The sequence below is a fragment of the Microtus oregoni genome, unplaced genomic scaffold (assembly GCF_018167655.1).
Source record: "Microtus oregoni isolate MIOR12 unplaced genomic scaffold, Mior012 000031F_ref0000149, whole genome shotgun sequence".
Lineage (NCBI taxonomy): Eukaryota > Metazoa > Chordata > Mammalia > Rodentia > Cricetidae > Microtus > Microtus oregoni.
In genome coordinates this window covers 19738653-19760762 of record NW_024543090.1, presented here as the reverse complement: position 1 = coordinate 19760762, position 22110 = coordinate 19738653, and the positions used below count along the sequence as shown (strand labels likewise).

General features: G+C 46.1%; 1 protein-coding gene across 1 annotated transcript in view; it reads right to left on the bottom strand.

Annotated features, from left to right (window-relative positions):
• Eif2ak4 (eukaryotic translation initiation factor 2 alpha kinase 4) overlaps window positions 1-22110 on the bottom strand; it is an 86965-nt gene that overhangs the window by 14890 nt on the left and 49965 nt on the right. The window contains exons 17-29 of the mRNA XM_041678810.1: window positions 20074-20131; window positions 19108-19187; window positions 18061-18162; window positions 16088-16141; window positions 14347-14583; window positions 12907-12982; window positions 12007-12128; window positions 8023-8072; window positions 6959-7127; window positions 5837-5953; window positions 5198-5263; window positions 1807-1977; window positions 1333-1467 (exon numbers count right to left, since the gene is read on the bottom strand). Of these exons, the coding sequence (XP_041534744.1) occupies window positions 1333-1467; window positions 1807-1977; window positions 5198-5263; window positions 5837-5953; window positions 6959-7127; window positions 8023-8072; window positions 12007-12128; window positions 12907-12982; window positions 14347-14583; window positions 16088-16141; window positions 18061-18162; window positions 19108-19187; window positions 20074-20131 (1437 nt within the window). The remainder of the gene's footprint in view (window positions 1-1332; window positions 1468-1806; window positions 1978-5197; window positions 5264-5836; window positions 5954-6958; window positions 7128-8022; window positions 8073-12006; window positions 12129-12906; window positions 12983-14346; window positions 14584-16087; window positions 16142-18060; window positions 18163-19107; window positions 19188-20073; window positions 20132-22110) is intronic.

Genomic DNA, 22110 nt, shown 5'->3' with positions numbered 1-22110 from the left:
TGTAGACCAGGCTGGCTTCAAACACAGAGATCCACCTGCCTCTGCCTCCCGAGCACTGGGATTAAAGGCATGGGCTAGTATCACCCAGTTCCCAATCTATTTATTAGTTAACATCCCTGGGTAATTTAACATCACACATGGTAGGTTCTGGGTTGTGAAGAGTAAATGTGTATCTCTCTACTGTTTCTGAGCACACTGAGAACCCTGACCATCATACAGCATCAAATGAGTGTGTAATGTCTTGACTGTGGCAGGGGCTCTGGAGGTCTACACGATGAAACAGCGCAGAGTACTCAGCGTGCCCATGACAGTCTACAGTCTGTGCTCAGTGAGATGGGTCGGGAAGGAAATGTGTAAAGGGTCCCAGAGACCTATTCATAAAATCTTTGCAATTTCCAATAAGCCTCAGATTATTTATTATTACTATTATTTTGTAGTTGTGTATGTGTGGAGGCCAGAGGACAACTCTGTGGAGTCAGATCTCTCCTTCCAACTCTAAGGGTAGAACTCAGGTCACCAGGCTACCATAGCAAGCACCTCTACCCATCTTACTGCCCTGTCGGGTTTTTTTTTTTTTTTTTTCCCCGAGACAGGGTTTCTCTGTAGCTTTGGTGCCTGTCCCGGAACCAGGCTGACCTTGAACTCACAGAGATCTGCCTGCCTCTGCTTCCCCGAGTGCTGGGATTAAAGGTGTGCCACCGCCCGGCCCCTGTCGGTTTTTTATTGGCATATATTCATCGTACCTAGTACAGTATTTTCCAAGAACATTCCATACAACTATATATTACACTTTGACCATTCTCCCCACTCCCTGTTTCCTCCCACTCTCCCCTTTGCCTCCCTTCTTCATATAGTTTTTGTTTTTTAAAGACAGAGTTTCATGTAGTCAGTCCATGGTAGCTTGAGCTTGATGTGTAGCTGAGTCCGGCTTTGAGCTCCCGCTCTTCCCGCTCCTCCCACCCCTCCCGCCCCTCCTGTGTCATGTCCTAAGAGCTGTCGCTGTCTGCTTTGTTTTTATCTCTGTCTGGCCTGGAACTTGTTATGTAGCTCAGGTTGGTCTTGAATTTGCAGCAATCCTCCTGCCTCTGACACTCAAGTGCTGGGATTCTATGAGTGCATTGCCATACTTAGCTCCATGGTGCATTCAGTTTCTTAGACAAATGCTAAGAGGGATTTCATAGGATTTACTGGTCTACCTTTTTGCATCATAGTGAAAAGAATCCAAAATAGCTGAAAAAGGGCTGGAAGTGAGCCAGGGCTAGTCAACACAGAGAGGGCACGCGCTCACCAAGTGAGCCAGGGCTAGTCAACGCATAGAGGGCACGCGCTCACCAGCAGGTCATATCTGCCGCCAGCTGCCAGGATCTCAGGCACGACCCTCTGCCTGCGTCTGCTGAAAGCCAGGAACTGGAAGATGATGCCAGTGTGCTGCTGCACCTTGTAAACCAAGCCTAGGTTGATGGAGACCTGTGGAGGGAAGGGCAACAACACAGGTCAAAGCGTCAGTTGTGGAATGTGGACAACAACTGTTTCAATTATTCTGCATGAACGAAAACCTTTGGAAAGATTCGGCAGGAGCTGTTTACTAGCGCCCACTAAACTCTCTGACAACAGCCCCCTCCCTGAGGTACACACCACAGCGTGGGTGTGTGACAGAAACAGCGACTCTTGCAAAGAAATCCCAAGCTGAGTTTTTACGGAAAAATACAACACTAGCATTAGGGCAATAAAAAATAAAACCCACCCCCCCTGGAGCCACTATGAGTACTGCAGGCCCGCACTGCAGGCAAGGAACAGCTGTCAAACCTGCAACTTCACGCCCAGTTTCTTCAGCAGCCCGACAACTTCCTCCAGATCTTTCAAGCCATACTTCACCAGCTGGGCAACACCTGTTTTCTGTTTTATTAGTGAGTTTATTGTTGGCGTTAGGTCTTGCAAATCCCCCTTCTGCTCGATGAACTTGTAGAGTCGACACAGCTGGAAAGCAAAGAGGCCCAGTCAGCTGCCGCTCTGCAGAAGGGGACAGTGTGCATAGTGCTTCCACCAGCTGGGGATACATGGAGCCTGCACAGCCCCAAGAGCGGGGACTTTAGGGTCAGGTAATCCCAGACTTCGCTACAATCCTGAAGATTATCCTTTTCCCCCAGAGTCCAGTTTGAAGCAGCAAAGAGAAAAGTGAGGCACACAGCCCGCTCATCCAGTGGTGAGCACGGGCCAGGGGGCCTCTCGTGCATCTTCCTCTATGGTAGCCTTGTTCCCCTTTCCTTCCTCCTCCTCATTTCCATCACCACAGGGGCACAGACGGGTGGGCAGGCCAGACTTGTACAGATATTTACAGTAGAAATTCTCTCTGCTCCCTTTGCTGGAATCATCTTAACTGGAAGCCTGGAGCTGCCCCCTCCTGCAACCCCCTCCCCAGCCTTTGTCCCTTCAGCTCATAGTGGATGCTGGATGTACATGATTTCTGACATTGTCTGATCCTGAGAAGTTCAGTGCTGGGAATGGTGGGTTGTGGCCAACCAGAGTGCCCAGCACACAGCAGAACGAAGAGGGAGTACCCATGGACATAGGGCTGGAGAGAAAGCAACCAGGAGCCAAGCTGGAAATAAGACCACCTATAAATTGGTACGCCAAACCCAGGAGCTGAACGCTGACTTGCTTAGTGCAGTCAGTTAAGCATAAGTCATGTGCACTTTAAATCCCAAAGAGTTTGTTCCTTCCCTTTTTGAGACAGGGTCTCACTTTATAGCCCTGGAACTCCTTATGCAGACCTGGCTTCACACTCACAGAGATCTGCTCTGACTTGCAACTCTCCCTTCTCAATGCTGGGATTAAAAGTATGTGCCACTTTGCCCGGTCGAGTGTTTCTCTTGTAATTTGCTAAGTTAAAGATAAAAAAAAATTAAATACAAAATCATGTCTTTGACTTAATTTTTCCTCCCTGGGGCCAGCAATGAAGTCTCCCCCTTCAGAACCGGCCAGGAGCAGTGGAGAAGACTTTGCACACATGTGAATCAGGATGGAGCTCAGTGTCACTTGGGTTTCAGGATGTCACTGTGAATTAAGATTGATCAGGAAGCTGGCACCTGCCCTGCAGTGCTGCTCCCCTCTCCGATGCACCTGGGGCACCATTTGAAAATAACAAAGTCTTCAATGTCATTATTAGATCCCATTTTTTTTTCCTTCTAAAACTAGTCAAATACATTTCTTGCTCAGCATCATCAAAGAAAACTTGACATTTTAGCAACAGTGTTTGACATCTGTGAGACATTTTCAAATGTGGCGTTAGCTCAAAGAACCTTTTGGAAAAGGAGTCACTGATCTGGATGGTTTTACCCAGATTCCTGGGTATTGTCTACTCTTGGGACCATGTCTGCACATAGGAGCTGGCTGTGCGCATGTGTAGGAAATGTGTAAACATGTTCTTCATGCTGAACCTTAGGCCATTAGGTCACTAATGTCTCCTCCAATAGTAAACAGTGAAGGCTTAACATGCTCATCTCTAAGCTCTGCGTCCTCAGCATCTCATTTACTTTCTATTCTGGTTAGTTTTGTCATATTGATATAAACTAGAGTCACCTGGGAAGAGGGACCCTCAGTCAAGGAATTGCCTCTATCAGGCTGCTGAGCAAGTCACGGGGTGCTAGCCAGTAAGCAGGGTTCTTTGCTTCACCCATCCTGACTTCATGGAAGTGTAAGCCAAATAAGCCCTTTCCTCCTCAAGATCTTTTTTGGTCTTTGGTGTTCACCTTGGTAAGAGAAAGCGAACAAGTGCACCTCCCCTAAATGAAGGGGGGCCGTTTCTGTCGACCATCACCTGTGGGTGCCCTGTAAAAGTTGTTTCAAAGAGACGAGGGTAGATCCATATTGTGAAGACCCCCCTCATTCCTCTATGTTCAGGCACGTGCCAGCCATACAGTAGGTGTCTGTGGCTCTACTTGGCTTATCTGCAATCATATTTTAGCCTACAGAGTCTGTGAATTTTGCTGTCACCATAAGATCATGTCATGAAGTTTCAGACGAAGGGTTGTAAAGCTTCTGGGAAAGTTTTTTATTTCTTATTTTTAACTTATTTTTATTTCTTAAGACAGGGTTAAAAAAAAAAAAACAAAAAACAAAAAAAGCCGGGCGATGGTGGCGCACGCCTTTAATCCCAGCACTCGGGAGGCAGAGGCAGGCGGATCTCTGTGAGTTCGAGACCAGCCTGGTCTACAGAGCTAGTTCCAGGACAGGTTCCAAAGCCACAGAGAAACTCTGTCTCGAAAAACAAAACAAAAACAAAACAAAACAAACAAACAAACAAAAAAAGACAAGGTTTTTCTATGTCCCTCTGGCTGTCCCGGAACTTGCTCTGCAGACCACGTTGGCCTCTAACTAGTGCCTCTGCACCGGCGTGCTGGGGTTAAAGGTGTGCACCGCCGCCTGCAGTTGCTTCTGGGAAAGTCTTTCCTTGGGGCCAGGCTGCAGTTTAGTGGAAGAGTGTGATTGCCTAGCATGTGTGGGACCCTAGGTTGAGTGTTTAACACTGCAAAAGAAAATTAAAACCACCCTTTTCTTATATTAACATGGAGGAAAATACACAATGGGGTCTGTTTTCGCCCAGGGTCCGGCCACTCAGGTAAACGTGAATTTACCTGTGCCCGAATGGATTACTGGACATTGGCAGAGATACAGCTGACCTGCTTACCATTCAAGAGTCACCCATTGCTCGCTGGATCAAACAGAGGGTTTTAGAGGTAGGAGTTAATTTTCCAGAAAAGTAAGAGCTCCAGTTCAGCTCTGAAGAGTAGAGGACCTGGGGTGAGCACAGGAGTATCTAGAAGGATTTACAGAAATCTGTGCCCTAGTTCTACACGACCTGTTTCAGAAGCGGGCAGCTTGGTGCTGGGCCTGCTCAGCAGGAGGCTGTGCCAAGCACAGGCTGTCCAAGGGCGATGAAAGAAGGGGCCTGGTGATAAGAAAGGGAGGGACAGTCAGCACGTGGAGGGCACACACAGAGGGCACTTTGATCACAGTGTTCATTTCTCTCTTCTAATCTCAGCGGTTGCCATGGCACCAACACTGGGTGGGGGGAGCTGCATCTGTGAGCAGCAGATATGAAATACTCGCTACTTCACTGCCACAGAAATTTGGTGACATTTTCTGACATCATAACATGGCAGAGACGGTGGCGGTCACAGCAGCAGAAGGTACTCACGCTGTTGGAGGACAATGACAGGTTACAGAATTTAGCTTCCACCTCTCTCCTTGTCAGCTTCTCGGTCTGAGAGAGAACAAAAGGGGACAATGAAAGAGACCTCGTTCCTGGGGGACAGAGGCAGGTTCTGTGAACCCAAGCTCAGTCTGCGCTACATAGTGAGACCCTGTCTTAAAAAGCAACAAAACAAAACAGAAAAACCTCAAAAGAAAAAGAATGAACTACGAGCCTCCCTCCCCAGCTCAGCTCCGGGGCCTCTGTCAGTGCCCAGCTGCATTCCGCTGCACCCAGCACTGCCAAACAGCAGTGGCACTTGGGAGGAAGAAACAGTCTCCAGAAAACAGACAGCAAAGCTAGGCTCTTGAAGTCAGTCTGCCAGATGAGTGAAACGCTGGCCAAGGCTTTCTTGTATCAAAAAGTAACAAGAATGAATGTCACCATTCATTCTGCATTAACCACAGACTGTCCACACTGTCACCTCCCCCATAGACACAAGATTAGAAATAAAATAGACCGTGGCCACAACTGGTTCTGCTGCATCAGAGCAATGCAAAGAGGAGGTGAAGTTCTCAGTGTAGTTTTAGGGTTGCGGGAGTCAGAGGATAACCGGGTAGTATTGTCATCAGAGCTAGTGCTTACCACAGCATCGTACAGGATGACGTAGACCTGACTCAGTTTATCCTCTGGAATCCCGCAGTGCAGCAGTATTGCCTTCAGTAACATTGTGTGGTTCAAGTAAATGCTGTAATTTCTTTCCTAGGATATAGAGAAAAATGCGATTATTTCATTATAAAAGCAAATAGGAATGTGGGCCAAATCTGAAATCCAGTAATTAATTTATTATCCTAATCCCACAGAAGGGCTAAAGTGCAGCATCTTCTCTCCAGGTTAATTTTCATAACTATTATCTCCACAGTGTTATAGTGGAAGGCTGTAACACTTTTATAATATGCACAAAAATACACTGGCTGATCTTCAACTACATTAAAGAGCCCAAAAGAGCTCATACAGACTGCCAGCAAGGATCAGTTCAGTGGTAACTGACTTGCAAGCAGAGGGTGGTTAAGGTTATCGTTACTCTCGGCCACAGTGGTCGAAATGAGTTCTTACAGTATGCTGGGACAACCGAAGAGGTGGCCCAGGGGCTCTACCTTGAACGAGCAGGCTGTGCTTGGAGGAAAAAAAAAAAAATCAAGCAAGCACATGGATGCCCCATGTCAAGAGCTGTGAGGGTTGAGACTAAAAGGTGACCAGCCAGCCAACCCTGAGGGGCTTCCTAGGAAGAAGGGTTCAAACCATGGCCGGATGAAGACCTTCTGACACATGGACTTCGGTGGCCAACAGTGGGGGATGGCAGGGACTGTGGAGAGCAGGCAAGCAGTCTCCATCACTGAGGGAAGAGAACTGCTGAAGAGACACAGGTGCTGGGAGTTAACAGACAAGATGGAGGAGGAACACTGAGGGTTCTGAACAGAGGGAGCGTCATGGGAAGCTTAGCTTCATTCTTGAGTTTTTCAAGAATAGGTAGAGAAACAACATTCACCCTACCCCCAACAAATCAGGGTAGAGGTGAGAGTCTAAGATGAAGCTCGAAGCATCATCCTCAAACCCTTCGCCATGGGCTTCAGGGAAGCTGTGATCTGCTCCAGCACCAAGCAAGAGGCGCAGCGGCTGTGGATTCCCACCACACTTAAGGACAAAGGCGAGAGGCGCCATTCAACACATTAAACGCCATTCAACACATTAAAACGCAGAAGGGACCTGAAGGGCGGGAAACTCCTGGATGACTTCATAGATGGTGTAGATGGTCTCGGCAGTGGGCAGAGAGCTGTTGGTGGTAGACGTGACGATATCAAAGGCACATTCCAAGAGCTCTTTGGGATGAAACCGGTCTAACTTGCGAGGTCTGAACACTCGCTCTATGCAATACCTGGAGGAAGAAACAGGCTTTCTCAGGTTGCTAGTTACTGGAAAAACATATGTACGAGGAAGTGCTGAGTGTGAGAAATCAAACTGAAGATGGAAAAAAAAAAATCCATGTTGTACCCGGTGGTTCAAAGCCAGATTTGAACCAGACCAGCTTTGCCTCCCAGTCTACAGCCCAGGCTCCCTGCACTGTTACACGGTTTTGTTGTTACTGTTTTTTGTCTGAAAGAGAAAAGTTACACCAATTTTCCCTTAAGTGATGGCCTTCAACACAGAACCACCCACACTTCCTGGCTGACTTAGGTAACTGCGAATTTACAGCACTCAGGGAGCTGTGGTTTCACTTGACGAAAGAAGCTGGGAAGAGGTGTCGGCCTCACCGACAGCAATGCCGCTCAGACTAATGAAGATCCCAGAGTTTGACCCCCGCAGTATCAGAGCGGGCACAGAACCGTCCCTGCTGCCAAGCGCCCGCGTCTCAGCGCTGGGTGCTCTTGCGGCATCTGTTCCGTTACCTGCACAAGGAGCTTCCCAAGGCCACTGGCCATCTGTCCTTCCAATTAAACCTTAAAGGGGCCATCTGAGATCAAGAACAGCCAGATTCTTTTTCCCCAAGCAACCATTTGAAAACATTGTTAGTTATGTTGCCCGGGGACACACAGAAAGTGCAGAATAGGTGGCAGGCCTGTTAGGTGACCCAACTGCTTCATTTCTTCTGAAGATAAGATATCTGGTGACATTCTAGTCATCTGAGGATAAAGGGGCCCTGGGGCTGGGCTCCCCGACACGTGCTGCTCAATACTTCAACCCCAGAATTCTTTCAGTTTCAGAATGAAAAAACCCCACTCTTCCCTGATTTCTTTCCCATGTTTACTCCGTGCTGGGGTCATGTGACTTACCGTTTTAAATTCAGTATGTTATTTCTTGCCACATATCTTGCAAAAGGGACCTGAAAGAAGAAAGTTGTAAAGACTGGTGTCAAGAAGGGACAACTACTCTATTCTTTTAGTTTTTAAAGAAGCTTTACCCACACATTGTTTTAAGGTATACAATTCAGTGGTGTTGGGGTAATCACTAATAGTAAACCCACTTAAAAGAGAGGTCAGAACGACTGCATCTACAACAGCAGCTCCAGAAGACTGCTGCCCAGCAATCTCCATCAGCACAGTGATGAAAACAGCCTGCTGATGCACTTCTTTAAAACTCTACCCTAGCCTTTAAGTGACACCCAGGGGTACCCCGAGAGCACTCACCTCTGACACGGTCATGAGTCCTTCAGTGGCAGTGGAATCTAGTCACTGTGGCCTTTCTGAAGTCTCAGGAAAATTCTTTTTTGTTGTCATTGAAAACATAGCTATTTTATTATGCCCATTTGTAATCTGTGTAGGTTATTGGCTATCTGTGATTTTTTTTAAGATGTAGTTTAGGGGCTAGAGATTCAGTTTAGTGGGTAAAAAGGCTTGCCATCCGCACTGGCTAGCTTTTGTGTCAACGGACACAAGTTACAGCCATCTGGGAAGAAGAACTAACATTTGAGGAAATGCTTGCAGACTGTCCTACAGACAAGTATAGGGGTCATTTTCTTGATTGATGATTGACGTGGGAGGGCCCAGCCCACCGTGGGTAATGCTCCCACGGGCTGGTGGTCCTGGGTGCAATAAAGAAGCAGGCTGAGCAAGTCACTGGGGGTAGGCCAGTAAGCAGCACTCTTCCATGGCCTCCACATCAGCTCCTGCCTCCAGGTTCCTGCCCTGACTTCCTTTCATGATAGACTGTGATGTGGAAGTGTAAGATGAAATGAACCCTCTCTTCCCTAAGCGGCTTTTGGTCATGGTGTTTTATCAAAGCAATAGAAACCCTAAGACACCATGTAAACCTAATGACCTGGGATTGAGTCCCAGAATTCACGCTAGAAGGACAGAACCAACTCCCAGAAGCTATTTCCTGGTCTCTATAGACATATTCCTACATATTTCCCTTTCTCTCTCTCACATTCTAATACAGTTTTAAAATTCTCATTATATAGTAAAAATGAGTACTATCTCTTAGGGTGAATTTCCTGAGTTCCATATCAGTCTCTTAGAGAAACTACCCACACATGATCAAACCGGTGTTAGACTTCCCAAAGAGATGTGACAGTATTTTTTTTTTTTTTTTTTCGAGACAGGGTTTCTCTGTAGCTTTGGAGCCTGTCCTGGAATTAGCTCTTATGGACTAGGCTGGCCTCGAACTCAGAGCGATCCGCCTGCCTCTGCAGATAGGATTAAAGGCGCCACCACTGCCTGGTTGTGACAGCATTCTTAATGTGCCAAAATGCAGACAATGGCCTCTCTTAGTTTTTGCCTTTGCTTATCGGTGTATGGAAAAGGAGGTTAACTACCTGCCCTTACCAATCCCTTAGTGACCAGAGAGTAAGAAATCAGCTTTAAGCACAACTATGTAACCTCTGTACTTTTACTCTTTAATAGAGCCCAAATGGTGATAGTTTATTCACTTCTATCAAAAAATAATTCCAAAATAATATTAATTAATTAATAATTAATTCCAAACTAATAATTACAAAAAATAATTTCCTTAAAAGGAAAATAAAGGTGCAAAGTACAGAAGGAAGGGCCGAGAGTGTAGCTCATGGGATTCACATAATTAGGGCCCCGAGCACTACTCCGAGTGTGACCATAAGCATGTGCACAGGGCTCTCGGTCTCTCCTCCCCCCACATACACATAATATGGGATGGATTTCCTTTTACATCATAAAAACAAAAGCTGTTTTTGCAATAAGCCTTAACAATTAGACATAAAAAAGAAAAGCAAAGAAGCCTTTGTTGTATTCCTCCTTCTAGGAAAGTACGTAGAAATTCTAAGGTCCTTCTTGACACCTTACATTTTGAAGAGGCCAAGACAGGTTGGTGTGCATGGTGACTCACACGTGTGTCAGTGTGTTCCTCTCACATACATACCAAGTGCACGCAACACACAGCACCTCATGAGCACACAAGTTCCTTTGAACTTAGTTCTTTTTTTAAAAAAAATTATTTATTTATTATGTATACAGTGCTCTGCCTGCATGTATCCCTGCACACCAGAAGAGGGCACCAAATCTCATTACAGATGGTTGTGAGCCACCATGTGGTTGCTGGGAATTGAACTCAGGACCTTTGGAAGAGCAGGCAGAGCTCTTAATCACTGAGCCATCTATCCAGCCCCCTGTGCTTAGTTCTTAAACTATCAATATAGTTTGGACATGTTTAAAGATAAGATATAGTAATATATATATATGTGTGTGTGTGTACACATGTATTTATGTATATATATGTTCATATGTATTTAACCTTACATAGATGAATACTTAATATGTAGACAATTAACTCTAATTTTTAAATACTTTATTTTATGTGTATGTGTGTGTCCCTGAATGTACATGCAAGTAACAAGTGCATGTATGTGCCTGCAGAGGTCAGGACAGTGTGACAGATGCCCTGGAACTGGAGCTACAGGCAGCTGTGAACATCCACGTGAATGCTGGGAACTGAATCTGGGTCCTTGGCAAGAGTAGTAAGCGCTCTTAACCTCTGAGCCATCTCTCCAGTTCCTCTAATTTGTGTCAGGTGAGTCTCAACACATAATCTGGATGAGCCTCAAATTTGTAATTCTCCTGCTTTAACCTCCAAATTAAAGGATTAAAGGTGTAGGCCACCATGCTCAGCTAAATTTTTTAAATAGCTTAATATTCCATAATATTGATGACATACATTTAACCACTCTCTTATAGACAAATATAATTGGTTTCAATTCCTTTTAACACTCATTTACTATGTTATTAAAACAACAAAACCTCTTACAGTATATTGCCATTTCATAGAATATGGAATGTGTGTCAGAAATTTAAAATTTTGGGGGTCAGTGGTCAAGAGCACTTTCTGCTCTTCAGAGCACTGGAGTTCTGTTTTCAGTGCCCAAGATGGATTGCTCACAATTGCTTGTAACTCCAGGTCCAGGGGCCCTCTTCTGGCCTCTGCACACATGGCATACACTTACATAGATATACATACAAACATTTAAAAAAAGTTTTAAAATGTTTCATTAACTTCCATTACTTTTCTAAAGACTTGGCAATTAATATTCTCATTGGCAGTCTTCCTGAATCCTGGTCATATCTGGATAACATAAACATCTCTGCAGTCTGCTGAGTAAAGGTGAGCACGTGTGCCCAGTCACACATGTCTGGGCATGTCCTCAGCACCCTTTGGAAGTCTATCATGTTGTTCATTTCCCCTCTGAGCATTGCCCGGTTATATGCTTTCTTTATGTCTCTATCTGTAGTTTTAAAATGTTCTGGTACTGAGGATAGAACCCGGAGCACTGCACATGCTAAGTGCACACTCCCCTTCTGTACACTAGGGATGGAGCCCTGTCTATCATACTCACTGCATGTTTTCCTCGTGTCACGGTGCAGTTACCAATGGGTTGTTAGCAGTCAAGGCGAGAGGAGTGAAAGACCAAGGCTGTTGCTGGTTAAGGGAGCCCTGGGGGTCACATGAAAAAGAACTTGGGCGGAAGTCAGCTCACCCAATCAGCTGTTGCAAGCATTAACTGCTCTGAATAGTAACATTTTGGGATTCTACTGAAGATCTAGCTGGGAAGGAAATAATTCCTGCATTCATTTGTCTGAGTTGAGGTTACCTTGTTATAAGGTTACCCTGTGGACCTTAGCATCCACAATGCAGGCTCAAACATTTACTGAATTCTAATGTGTTTTTACTCTGATTATTCTTTTCCTTAAGGAGATATCCCAAAATACAGGCCTATAGTGGGGGGTGTCTGGAAGGAGTAATTCTTTAACACAGCAGATATGGCACCCAGGCTTTTGGAGCATCCTGCTCACCCGCAAGTCGAAAGGAAGCATCACCAGCATGCCGCTGTGGTCCATGAACACGGCGGCTTCATTGTGCTCGTATATTTGCCTGTTTCGGGGAAGCAGCAGTGGGGTACACAGCTGAACAGCTCCTACACCAAAATAAAGAAAAAGCAACTGAACCTCGGGTTCTTACGCTGCTTCGGAAACAACCCAGAATGCACACAAACCCAGAGGTGAGTGGCCTGCCCCAGGGTCACTGCACGCCCATCGCCAGTATTTCCTTAGTTTTCCAAATGGAGAACCGAGTTAGGGCTAAGTCTGCCAATTTAGCCAGATTTTAGACCCCACAAGCCAACTGTATTTTAGTAGCAAGGCTGGAACAGTCAAACCAGTTTCTCCTCAGCCAGCAGAGCTATGAAAACAAACTTCACATGTCAACTGCTTATAACTGGATATTAATATGCAGTTATACTGAAATCTACCAGTAGTAGGTTTGGTCTTTTTCCCCCCTTTCCTTAAAACAAGGCCTCACTATATTGCCCCACTCACCCCCAAACTCATGAGCCTCTTGCCTTAGCCCCTGTGTGCTGAGATTTCAGTGCGTACAACCATACCTGGCCTTCCTTTTTCTTCTTTCCTTTGTGTGAGTTCCTCTCACTAAGCCTGGCGCTTACTGACTGAGGTGGCTTGTCTGGCCACTGAGCTCCCAGGATCCTCCTGCCTCTGTGGCCCCTGGCCCCTGGCTGGCATTACAGATGCATGCTGTCATATCCGGATTTTCCCTGTGGGTGCTAAGGACTGAATTCAGGTCCTCACGCTTGTGTGCAGGCGCTCTGCAGATTGAGCCATCTCTTCAGTCCCTGGAAGTACTTCCTACTGATTCTAGAGAACTGTTTGAGAAGGCGTGGATTTTAGAACAGGACGTACCATGCCTTTTAAAGACGCGAATGATGGTCTCACACACAAGCTGCTGAATCTTGGCGGTACGAATCAAGAAGTTGCCCTACAATGAGATCAGTTAAGATGTCACCACTGAGCCTAATCCAAGAGTCCCACTAAAATGTCAGTCTGCGCTTGACATTTGGCACTGGGAAGCTCAGTGCCAGGGTCACGGCAGAGGTCTCGACAAGTGTTTCTTTGAATGTATTTAGAGGACAGACATGTATACCTGCTTAAGGGATTTCCTTTTCATTCCATCTAATTATAGTAATTTTAGAAATGAAAAATAAGCAAAAAGACAAAATAAAGTTACCTGTAGTCATGTAAGAAACTATCCAAGGATAATTTATTTTTTTTTCGAGACAGGGTTTCTCTGTAGCTTTGGAGCCTGTCCTGGAACTTGCACTGTAGACCAGGCTGGTCTTGAACTCACAGAGATCCGCCTACCTCTGCCTCCCGAGTGCTGGGATTAAAGGTGTGCGCCACCGCCTGGCTTCCATATACACTTAAAATCTATACTACTTCCCTGCTCTTCTATCCTGTAATTACACTACAGGCTAACGATATAAGATTACACGGCAGAGATAACCAACACTGATTATCCATTCACCCAACTTCTTAAATATTCCTCTAGATTGTTTCAGTTCTTCTGTTTTATATTTTTAGAAATGAAATAATAAAGGCTCCTAAAATTGGCACCTTGACTACTATTCAGTAACTCTCTGGAAGTTTTTAAAGACTCTTGAGATGCTGATAGCTGAAGAGTCCAGGCCAGGCACCAGAGCTGCTAGGGAGCCAGGGAACTTTGTATCAGCTTCCTAGGCATGTGCCAGTGCTGGGAGCCACTGTTACCTCCCATGGATCTGAGTGCTTAGATGTCTCTGCTTGGGCATCTGGGTTGGGCTCTGTCTCATAGTCTCTTAGGTGGGCACAGAGTGAGAAGGGTCAAGAATCAAGTAAGTGATTACCAGCATGGCCTTCCCTGAGCTACGCACAGTCACACTTTTTGCATGTGCTTTTGGGGTGTTTTGGAACTCAAGAACTTACAGTGGAGAAACAGTTGGTTAAACCCAGTGCATCACTGGGTTCGTAAAACCAAACCCAAACCAGAAGTGGGAAGGCTCAGCAGGTGAAGGTACTTGTTGCCTAGCCTGAGAGTTTGGGTTCTGTCTCTGAGTCACATGTAATGGGAAGAAATGACAAACCCCTCCACGTGTGCACCATGACTTGTACGGTGTGTCCACCCCCATAAATAAATGCAACTTAAAAACCACACAACATGAAGTTTAGATAAACATTAGGGGGGTTTGGGGTGGGAGAAGGGTAAGAAAGGGCAGATGGGGGAATGTGATCAGAATGTATCCTAGACACACATAAAGACTATCAAAGAATAAAGGAGAAAGCCACTGTTTGCAAGGCTCAGCCCACCTTCAGGATGTCACTGTCGTAGGTGTAGTCTATGGCGGGGGAGATGCGCTGGGAGAAGATCTGGCCCATCATGGTGCGGTAGGCCTTCCCGTCTATGTTGGCCAGCGTGTGGTGCAGCACTTCATGCAGCTCCGACTCCTCCATCTGCGGCGGGGGCAGCAGCTCACTCTTGAGCAGCTCTGTGGCTGTGGGCCGTTTCGCTGGATCATGGTTCAAGAGCCAGGAGATGACGGATTTCTGCAGTGTAACCGGCATACAGCTGGTGAGGGCACAGCAGGCAGAGCTCAGGAATCTTCCCAACAGGCCGAGGCTCAGGACACTTCTTATACTGACATTTCTGAGAGTTCTGACCGTGCCAGTAGTACCTTGTTATGACCACAGACTTGTGGGTAAATGTCTGGACGATTTCTCGAAAGGGAGAGGCCCTTTCTATATCTCTATCACCAACAATCCAAACATCCTTAACTCATCAGACCACACAGTAGCTGAGTTAATTCTTAGAAACACATATTACTGTATAAAAAGGGATACGGAGAAAACACCAAAGAGCCCGATGCCTACTGTTCGCACTTAGCATAAAGCATGGGGCAGCTAGCGCCATCAGCGCTGGCTATGGTTGTCTTTGCTATTCTCCATTACGCTATTTACTGTCCCATTCCCTGAATTCCCTTGCTTTATGTTGTTTGTTATGTGTCTGTAGTACAGATCCCTCTGAAGCAACAGAAACTTTTGAAAGGTTTCATAAGGACTCTTTCTTCTTTTTAGACAGGGTCTCACTATACAGCTGCCTGGTCTGGAACTTACTACATAGACCATGCTCCAAAGAGATCCAGCTGCCTCTGTCTCCTGAGGGCTGGGATTAAAGACACGTGCTGCCTGAACTATCAGGCAAGCATTTATAACTAATAATAAGTGTTGGAATGGTTATTTGGGAGTGGCTGCTGAGACAGAGAAACTCCGCCTACACCGGTGGTTGAAATAAGTGACTTCTGCCCAACTATCATCGTCAAGAAAAGTCAGTGTCAGGAACGTTTCCCTGTGATGAGCATCAGTGAGTGAAGGCCTCACCACAGCAAACCACTACCAGCAAGAAGAAAGGAGCAGCAGCTAAGCACACGGCCCAGGAGGAGCCCCCATGTTCGCTGGGTACCAGTGTTAGCCTGAGACAGCCACACAAGCGCACTCGGACAGTTATGGTATATGTGAGAAATGACCTTGCTTTGAAATACTGCGACATTAGCTGCAGAGATAGCTAGCATGGGGGGGCTGGGTTTGATCCCCCCAGCATTATAAAACCAAACAACCCCCAAACCTGTAACAGCAGATCACTTGGAGAGTGTAAGCCTTCCTGCAAAACCAGAATTACTTCAACCACAAAACAGACTAAGGATATAATTTAATTTTTCCCTTCAAGTTCTAAGTTTTATCTAAAGCAACTTGTCAAAAGCTTTTCTTCCCCGCCTCCCACAGCTAAGCTGATGGTCCAGGTAACACTTCAAAGGCACAATTAAACTCACAAAAGAAGTCTGGAGTTTGTTAATTTGCTCTGTCAGACCTTGGCCTTTTTTACAGTGTACCTCAAGTCTAGTAACATTTTAAGAGCTTTGTCTTTTGATATTTTCCCCCCACATTGTTCTTGGAACACAAGAGAATGAGTGGCAGAAGATTACTAATTGAATATGAAGAGAAACAGTAATTAACACCAAGACTGAAGCCACAGCAATGAAAGCAGCAGAATTACCTGCTTGGCATGCTCTCCATCATCGAAGTCCTCCGGGAACCTGGGCGATGCGGGCTAAGAGAGGATTATATTCAAATCAGCAAGTGCCTGGCAGACTGCCACGGGCAAAGCTTTTATTCATCACAGAAAAATAACCAAAGAGCCAATTAAAATCTGCTACCATGACACCTTCCCCACGCCCCGTGCTCACTCTTACAGTACACACGGTCTACTAGGGCGGACTTCACCCAAATGACTGCCCAGGTTATGAAAATCACGTCCCTTAAGTTTAAATGAGAGATACTTTAAGTAAGAGACTTGCCCTGACTATCCTTGTCGATAAAAGTCAGCACACAGGACATATTAAACTTAAGGGTTTCATAGAGACACAAAGTAGGTTTAATGAGACACACAATGAAAAAAGGCAAAATGTCATCAAATCATCAACCTAAGAGAAAAACTTGGTGTGTGGAGATAGGAGGATCAAGGCCAGCCTGAGTTTGAGGCCAGCTCAGGCTGTATTTAGTTAGTACCAATCCTGATCATTCCTCCAAATCCTCACTTTTCTGATGAACAGGACCTCAACTACAAGATTAACTTGATAGTTTAGATATTCTTGAAATGAAAGAACTAAGTAATTTCCCGTTAGAGACAGGCAGCTCCTCAAGGACACCCTCATCTGGAAACATTCCAGCCCTTGGTTCACTGACACCCCATGAGCTGCTACCCACATGCCACTGCCAAAAGTAATTCAACTATTGTCCAAAGTATCCGTAGGTTTTTAAAAATTCACTAACACGACACCTTCCCCACACCTTGGGCTCACCCCTTCCAGTACACAAACACAGTATATGAGTGAAGACTTCACCCAAATGACTGCCTAGGTTGTGGAAATCACCTCCCTTAAGTTTAAAAAAGAGAGAATCTAAACCCATCTCAGTGTGTGAGCTATTGACTAGTTTGTTATCTACTATGGTGCTGACAGGATCTTGCTGTACAGTCCAGGCTGGCCTTGAACTCATGACCCTTCCTCTTATATGCTGGGGCTGCAGGTGTGCACCACCAAGCCAGGCTTGCTGTATGCAATTTAGTTTGCTTGCTTTTGCTCCCCAAGGATGAGAAAGGCTCTCCAGATCTGTGGCTCATAAGTAACTGAGTCTAAATTGCCCAGGCTTTCTTTCCACTTTCTTAATGCCCTGTTTCACGGGCATCCTTGACCTGGCGCTCTGCAGCACTCATCTCTATGAGCTCACACAGCAACAGAGGCAAGGGGCAATCTCAAGAACACGAGTGGAAATTTCATTGGGGAAAACAGCTCAAATGACTGATATTTTTGAGAGAAATGTGTGTGTCAGGCTCGGCAAATACTCTGCCACAGAGGCCTGTCTCCAGACTTCAGATTCATTTTAACTTCTGGTCATCTAGATTTGCTTTACGCATACGAGACCAGGTCTGTTCAATGTGAATCTTTGTTTTTGGGGGACGGGAGGGGAGATAAGGTTTTAAGTCTTATGTAGCCTGGGCTTGCTCATCTCAAACAAACTGTTTTATCACTGGGCACACTGAGAGATGTGGGTTTTTCTCTTACTAGAACACAGAACAACAGTTTATACTGACAGTCTCTAGTTATCAAAACTGCTATGTTAACACCTCAAATGAGGAGACTCGCCTTGCTCTGAAGACAGTCACTGAGAATGACGGCTGATTATCTTACCATATATCAGCCAATGAGAGTCATTAAAATGACAGGAGGCAGTCAGGGGTGGGGTCACACACCTGCAATCCCAGCATTTGGTAGATTAAGACAGGGAATTTTATGCTTCAGGCCAGCCTGGCTATAGGCTAAAACCAGTTTGCTTGTTTGTTTGTTTAATGAACAATTGATAGCCTCTTCTCTATTACAAATGCCAGGGAAATAATCTGCTTTGGGTTCTGCTTTCCACAAAGACACTGAGGACAAAGGAGTGTATGCAGCAAACTTATCTGACACCCACATCTCGAAGCTGGTTGAGAACGAAGATTCTTTCTGAGGCTGTCACCATGGGGTGATAGGACATCTCAAAGAAGATAATTCCCAGGCTGAAGAGATCCACTTTCTGTGGGGGAAGGCAGAATCGACTTTAGAGGGTTCTGCTGTCTGAGTGAATTCCAGGAACTGTGGTCTGCACTGGGATGGGGCTGAGAAAGCTGATGACCTATTCTAACACGTCTTCAGACTATAATTTAAAAAGAAATCATCCAAGTCTCCACTCAGATATGATTGTCACAGTCAAGCTAACATGTCCATTTATTTAAATAGCTACCATTCTCTAAGAATATTTGAGAGCTAGTTTCTTGCAATGTTTGAAATGATTGGACATTATTATAAGCTGTAGCTGCCATGCTGCACAGAAAGTATTCACCCTACAAGAACCTGTCCTTGACTTGCTACTTCCCCTGCTTCACCCCTTCCTCTCTCTGGCATGCCCTGGCCTGACTTTGTTCGTCCTTTATTCTGAATGCCATCCTTGTAAGGGTCTTGGTGGTAGAACACCTGCCTAGCATGTTTAAGGTCTTTGGGGTTGGGTGCCCAGAACTGAAGGAAACAATTCTCAGTGACTGCCAGGCTCCCACCTCTGCCTTGCTACTCAGTTCAGTTCTTCATCGGCCTCATGACAGGGGGGATTTCTCTCATTTCTTCCTGGTTCCTTGTTGGTTCCATCATCTGGGTCAGCTCCCTGAGGGCTGGGAACACAGCCCTCTTATTCCTGTGACTGCCTTGCTCCCCGTGTTCCTGACCTCAGTAGGGGAATAGCAGAGAGTGACTCACATATTCCTAATGGATAGAGGGCCTGCAAGCTTCTGCAACAAAGAGGCCAGCTTCAATTGCTGCCCTTGGGTACCACTGCATGTCCTGCCTAGATGGGAATCAGCAACTGTTCCCATTTCAACCGGTCTCTAAACCCTACCTGTTACAATCTTGATATCAGGTCTTTCTTGTAACTTACTCTTGAGACCTTCCCTCCCTCACCCCCTCCCCCACACTCAAACACATTCTATACCTGGTTATATGCAGACTTGGTGCTTCCTTGGACCTCAGGGCTTACATAGAGAGCAGTGCCAACCATGCCAGTCAAATGGCCTGTGGAGGAAACCAGAAGGAGGGCATTCCAGCCATGGGCATGACAGTGAGAGGCAGTGAGCTACACTCCCCAGGTCTAGATAAAGAAAACTGAAAACCAAAGGGCTTCCTCCTCCCCCTTGCTCACATTTGTGTGTGTGTGCTGTGACATGTATGTGGCATGTGGGGGTCAGAGGAGAACGTGTGGGAATTTGTTGTATCTTCTACCAATGGTTCCAGGGATTGGACTCAGGTCATCAGGCTTGGCGGCAAGCACCTTTACCAGCTGAGCCATCTTGTTGGCCTAAAACAAAAAGAGCTTCTTAAAAGCGAGGCCTGGTTTGTATCCTGTGTGCAGTACTCATCAGGAGCGAACGTGAGCCCTACACTGCCCAGCACTGCCTCACACAAGGGAGTCTGCTTACATAGGAGGGCTAGATAGGATCCCAGATAGGCCAGGGCTTGAGGTAATCTGACAGGACCAATTGGGGTTGCTCAAAACAGTGTTAGGCCTCCAGAAGACCACTAGTCTACTAACTGAAGCTCTTATGTTTCTGAAGAACAATTAACATAGTAAAAAAGACCCCTCTCCAAAAAACGGGGCTGGAGAGATGGCTCAGAGGTTAAGAGCACTGGCTGCTCTTCCAGAGGTCCTGAGTTCAATTCCCAGCAACCACATGGTGGCTCACAACCATCTATGATGAAATCTGGTGTGCAGGCAGAATGCTGTATACATAATAAATAAATCTTTAAAAAAAATCCAAAAAACAACTTAAAACTTCCATAAAAACTATTCAAACAAATCGTTCAGTTCACTTCAGAATAAAGTATTTATATAAAAGGCAAGTTTCAGGCTGAGAAATTTTAAAGTCTGCTTTTAAACACAAGGATGAAAGAGAGGCTTTACCTGAAGGGTCTGACTTAATCACATGATCGCCTGCCTGGTCGTCCTGTTTGCCATCAGTCTAAAACACAATCGAGTACAGGTTAAAACCTTAGTGCACCCCATGGGAATGGCTCATCTGTTTCTAAACAAAGCCTGAAAAGCTAACATGGACGTCAGAATAATTATCACCATGCTTTTTTGTTAGTTTGTTTTTTCAAGGCAGAGTTTCTCTGTGTAGCCCTAGACCAGGCTGGCCTCAAACTCTTGAGATCCGCCTGCTTCAGCCTCCTGAGTGCGGGGATTAAAGGTGTGCGCCACCGCTGTGTGGCTATCATCATGCTTTTCTGAGTTATCTCATTTACTTATTTTTTTGTATCTAGTTAACCCATTCATGAAAAGGCTCAAAGGAACCCTGGGAAAACCGGAGGAAGAAGTGGAATTCACTGGGCAGCTCTCTTCAGGACAAAAAGGCCCACACTCTTGATAGAAACCAATTCTGTTCAGACCACAGACTCCAAGAACAGAACTGTTTACCGGGAAGCATAGACGATGAAAAACTGCAATGAAGGCTTTGCTCTGCTTTTTCTGGTGCTATAACTTTTCCAGGTCAGCTTTGCTGTTGCTTTCCCCCTGAAGGCTGGTCACTAACTTGTCCCTTGCTGAAACACTCACTGGGCAGTCTTGCCCTCTTCCCCACACCTCTCGGTCACACCCTAAATGAGCATTGTGGTTTAAGTGAGATATTTATTGCCCACAATGTTAGACATTTGCATACTTGGTCCCTAGTTGGTGGCTGTCTGGGAGAAGAGTACTAGATATGACCTTGCTGGAGGAAGTATGCCACTGGGGAGGCTTAGGGGTTTAAAAGATTCACCTCATTCCCAGTGTGCTCTCTGTCTCCTGTTTGCCTCACATGCTAGCTACCCCAGCTTTGCCACCATGGACTCTAACCCTCTGATACCGTAATCCCTAAAAAAACTCTCTACACCGCAGCCACAGAGGAGCAGCTGACACAGCCAGACCACCCCTCCAGGCGCTGTGCTCGCCTTCTGTTCTGCTCTGCTGCTAAGTCTTTGACACAGGTCCTAGAATGCGCAGATTTTACAGGCGAGGCCCAAGTGCTGTTGTCTGCCTGTGTCAGTGGGTCAGTTGGGGATAACATCCCATCGTGTGGCCTGGGCATGGTCTCTGCACTTTTTAGTATGCTTTACCCACTGGGCGCAGGACCCAGTCTTTGTTGCTCCTCTTTCACCTCCTTTTATCAGGAGTGGGTCTTAGGATCTCACTCCATAACTCTGGCTGGCCTAGAACTTGCTATGCAACCTAAGCTGGTCTTGAATTTGTAGTAGTCCTCCTGCCTCTGCCTGCTGGGATAGTTGGCGCTCACTGCCACTCCCAGTTCTTTCCTGTCTCCTTACTCTCCACTCCTAATTTCACCTGCTAAGTTAGGCCTGGTGACTATTCTTGTCATCGGCTAACTCTGTTTTCTTTCTCTGACCAGCCTTGGATGAGCTGCACTTACCATGATCATGTCACCTAAAAGCTAGCTTAGGATATTCAGTAGGGCCCTGGCACTTGAGTGTGCCCAACTTTCCAAAGACTTCCTCTCTTCACACCAGCCTCTCTACACTTCACAGTTCCAGCCAATCAGAACATGGGGTACTCACCTAGGCCCTTGGCTTATACTGGAGGTCCCTGCCCCAGTAGAACTATGCTCTGCCCTGACTCTGGCCTGCTAGACTCCTATCTACCCTTAAGGCCCATTCGTAACCCTGTTGTTATAGAGTCTTTCTTTTTCCTTGGGTGTCAGGGGTCTCATTGTGTGGCTCAGGCTGGTCTTGAACACCTGGGTTTAACCGGTTCTTTTGCCTCAACTATCTAAGAGCTGAGACTACAGTATGTGGCACCGCACTGGGTCTACAGCCTTTTTTGTTCCTCACAACCACGTCTCTGCCCCTCCTTACTCTTACTGCTTCCCTACCTCACAATAACTAGCTCTGTATGCTAAACCAATGCCAGTGTCGGACCAATGCTTGTCCAGGACTGAGTCTCACCTCT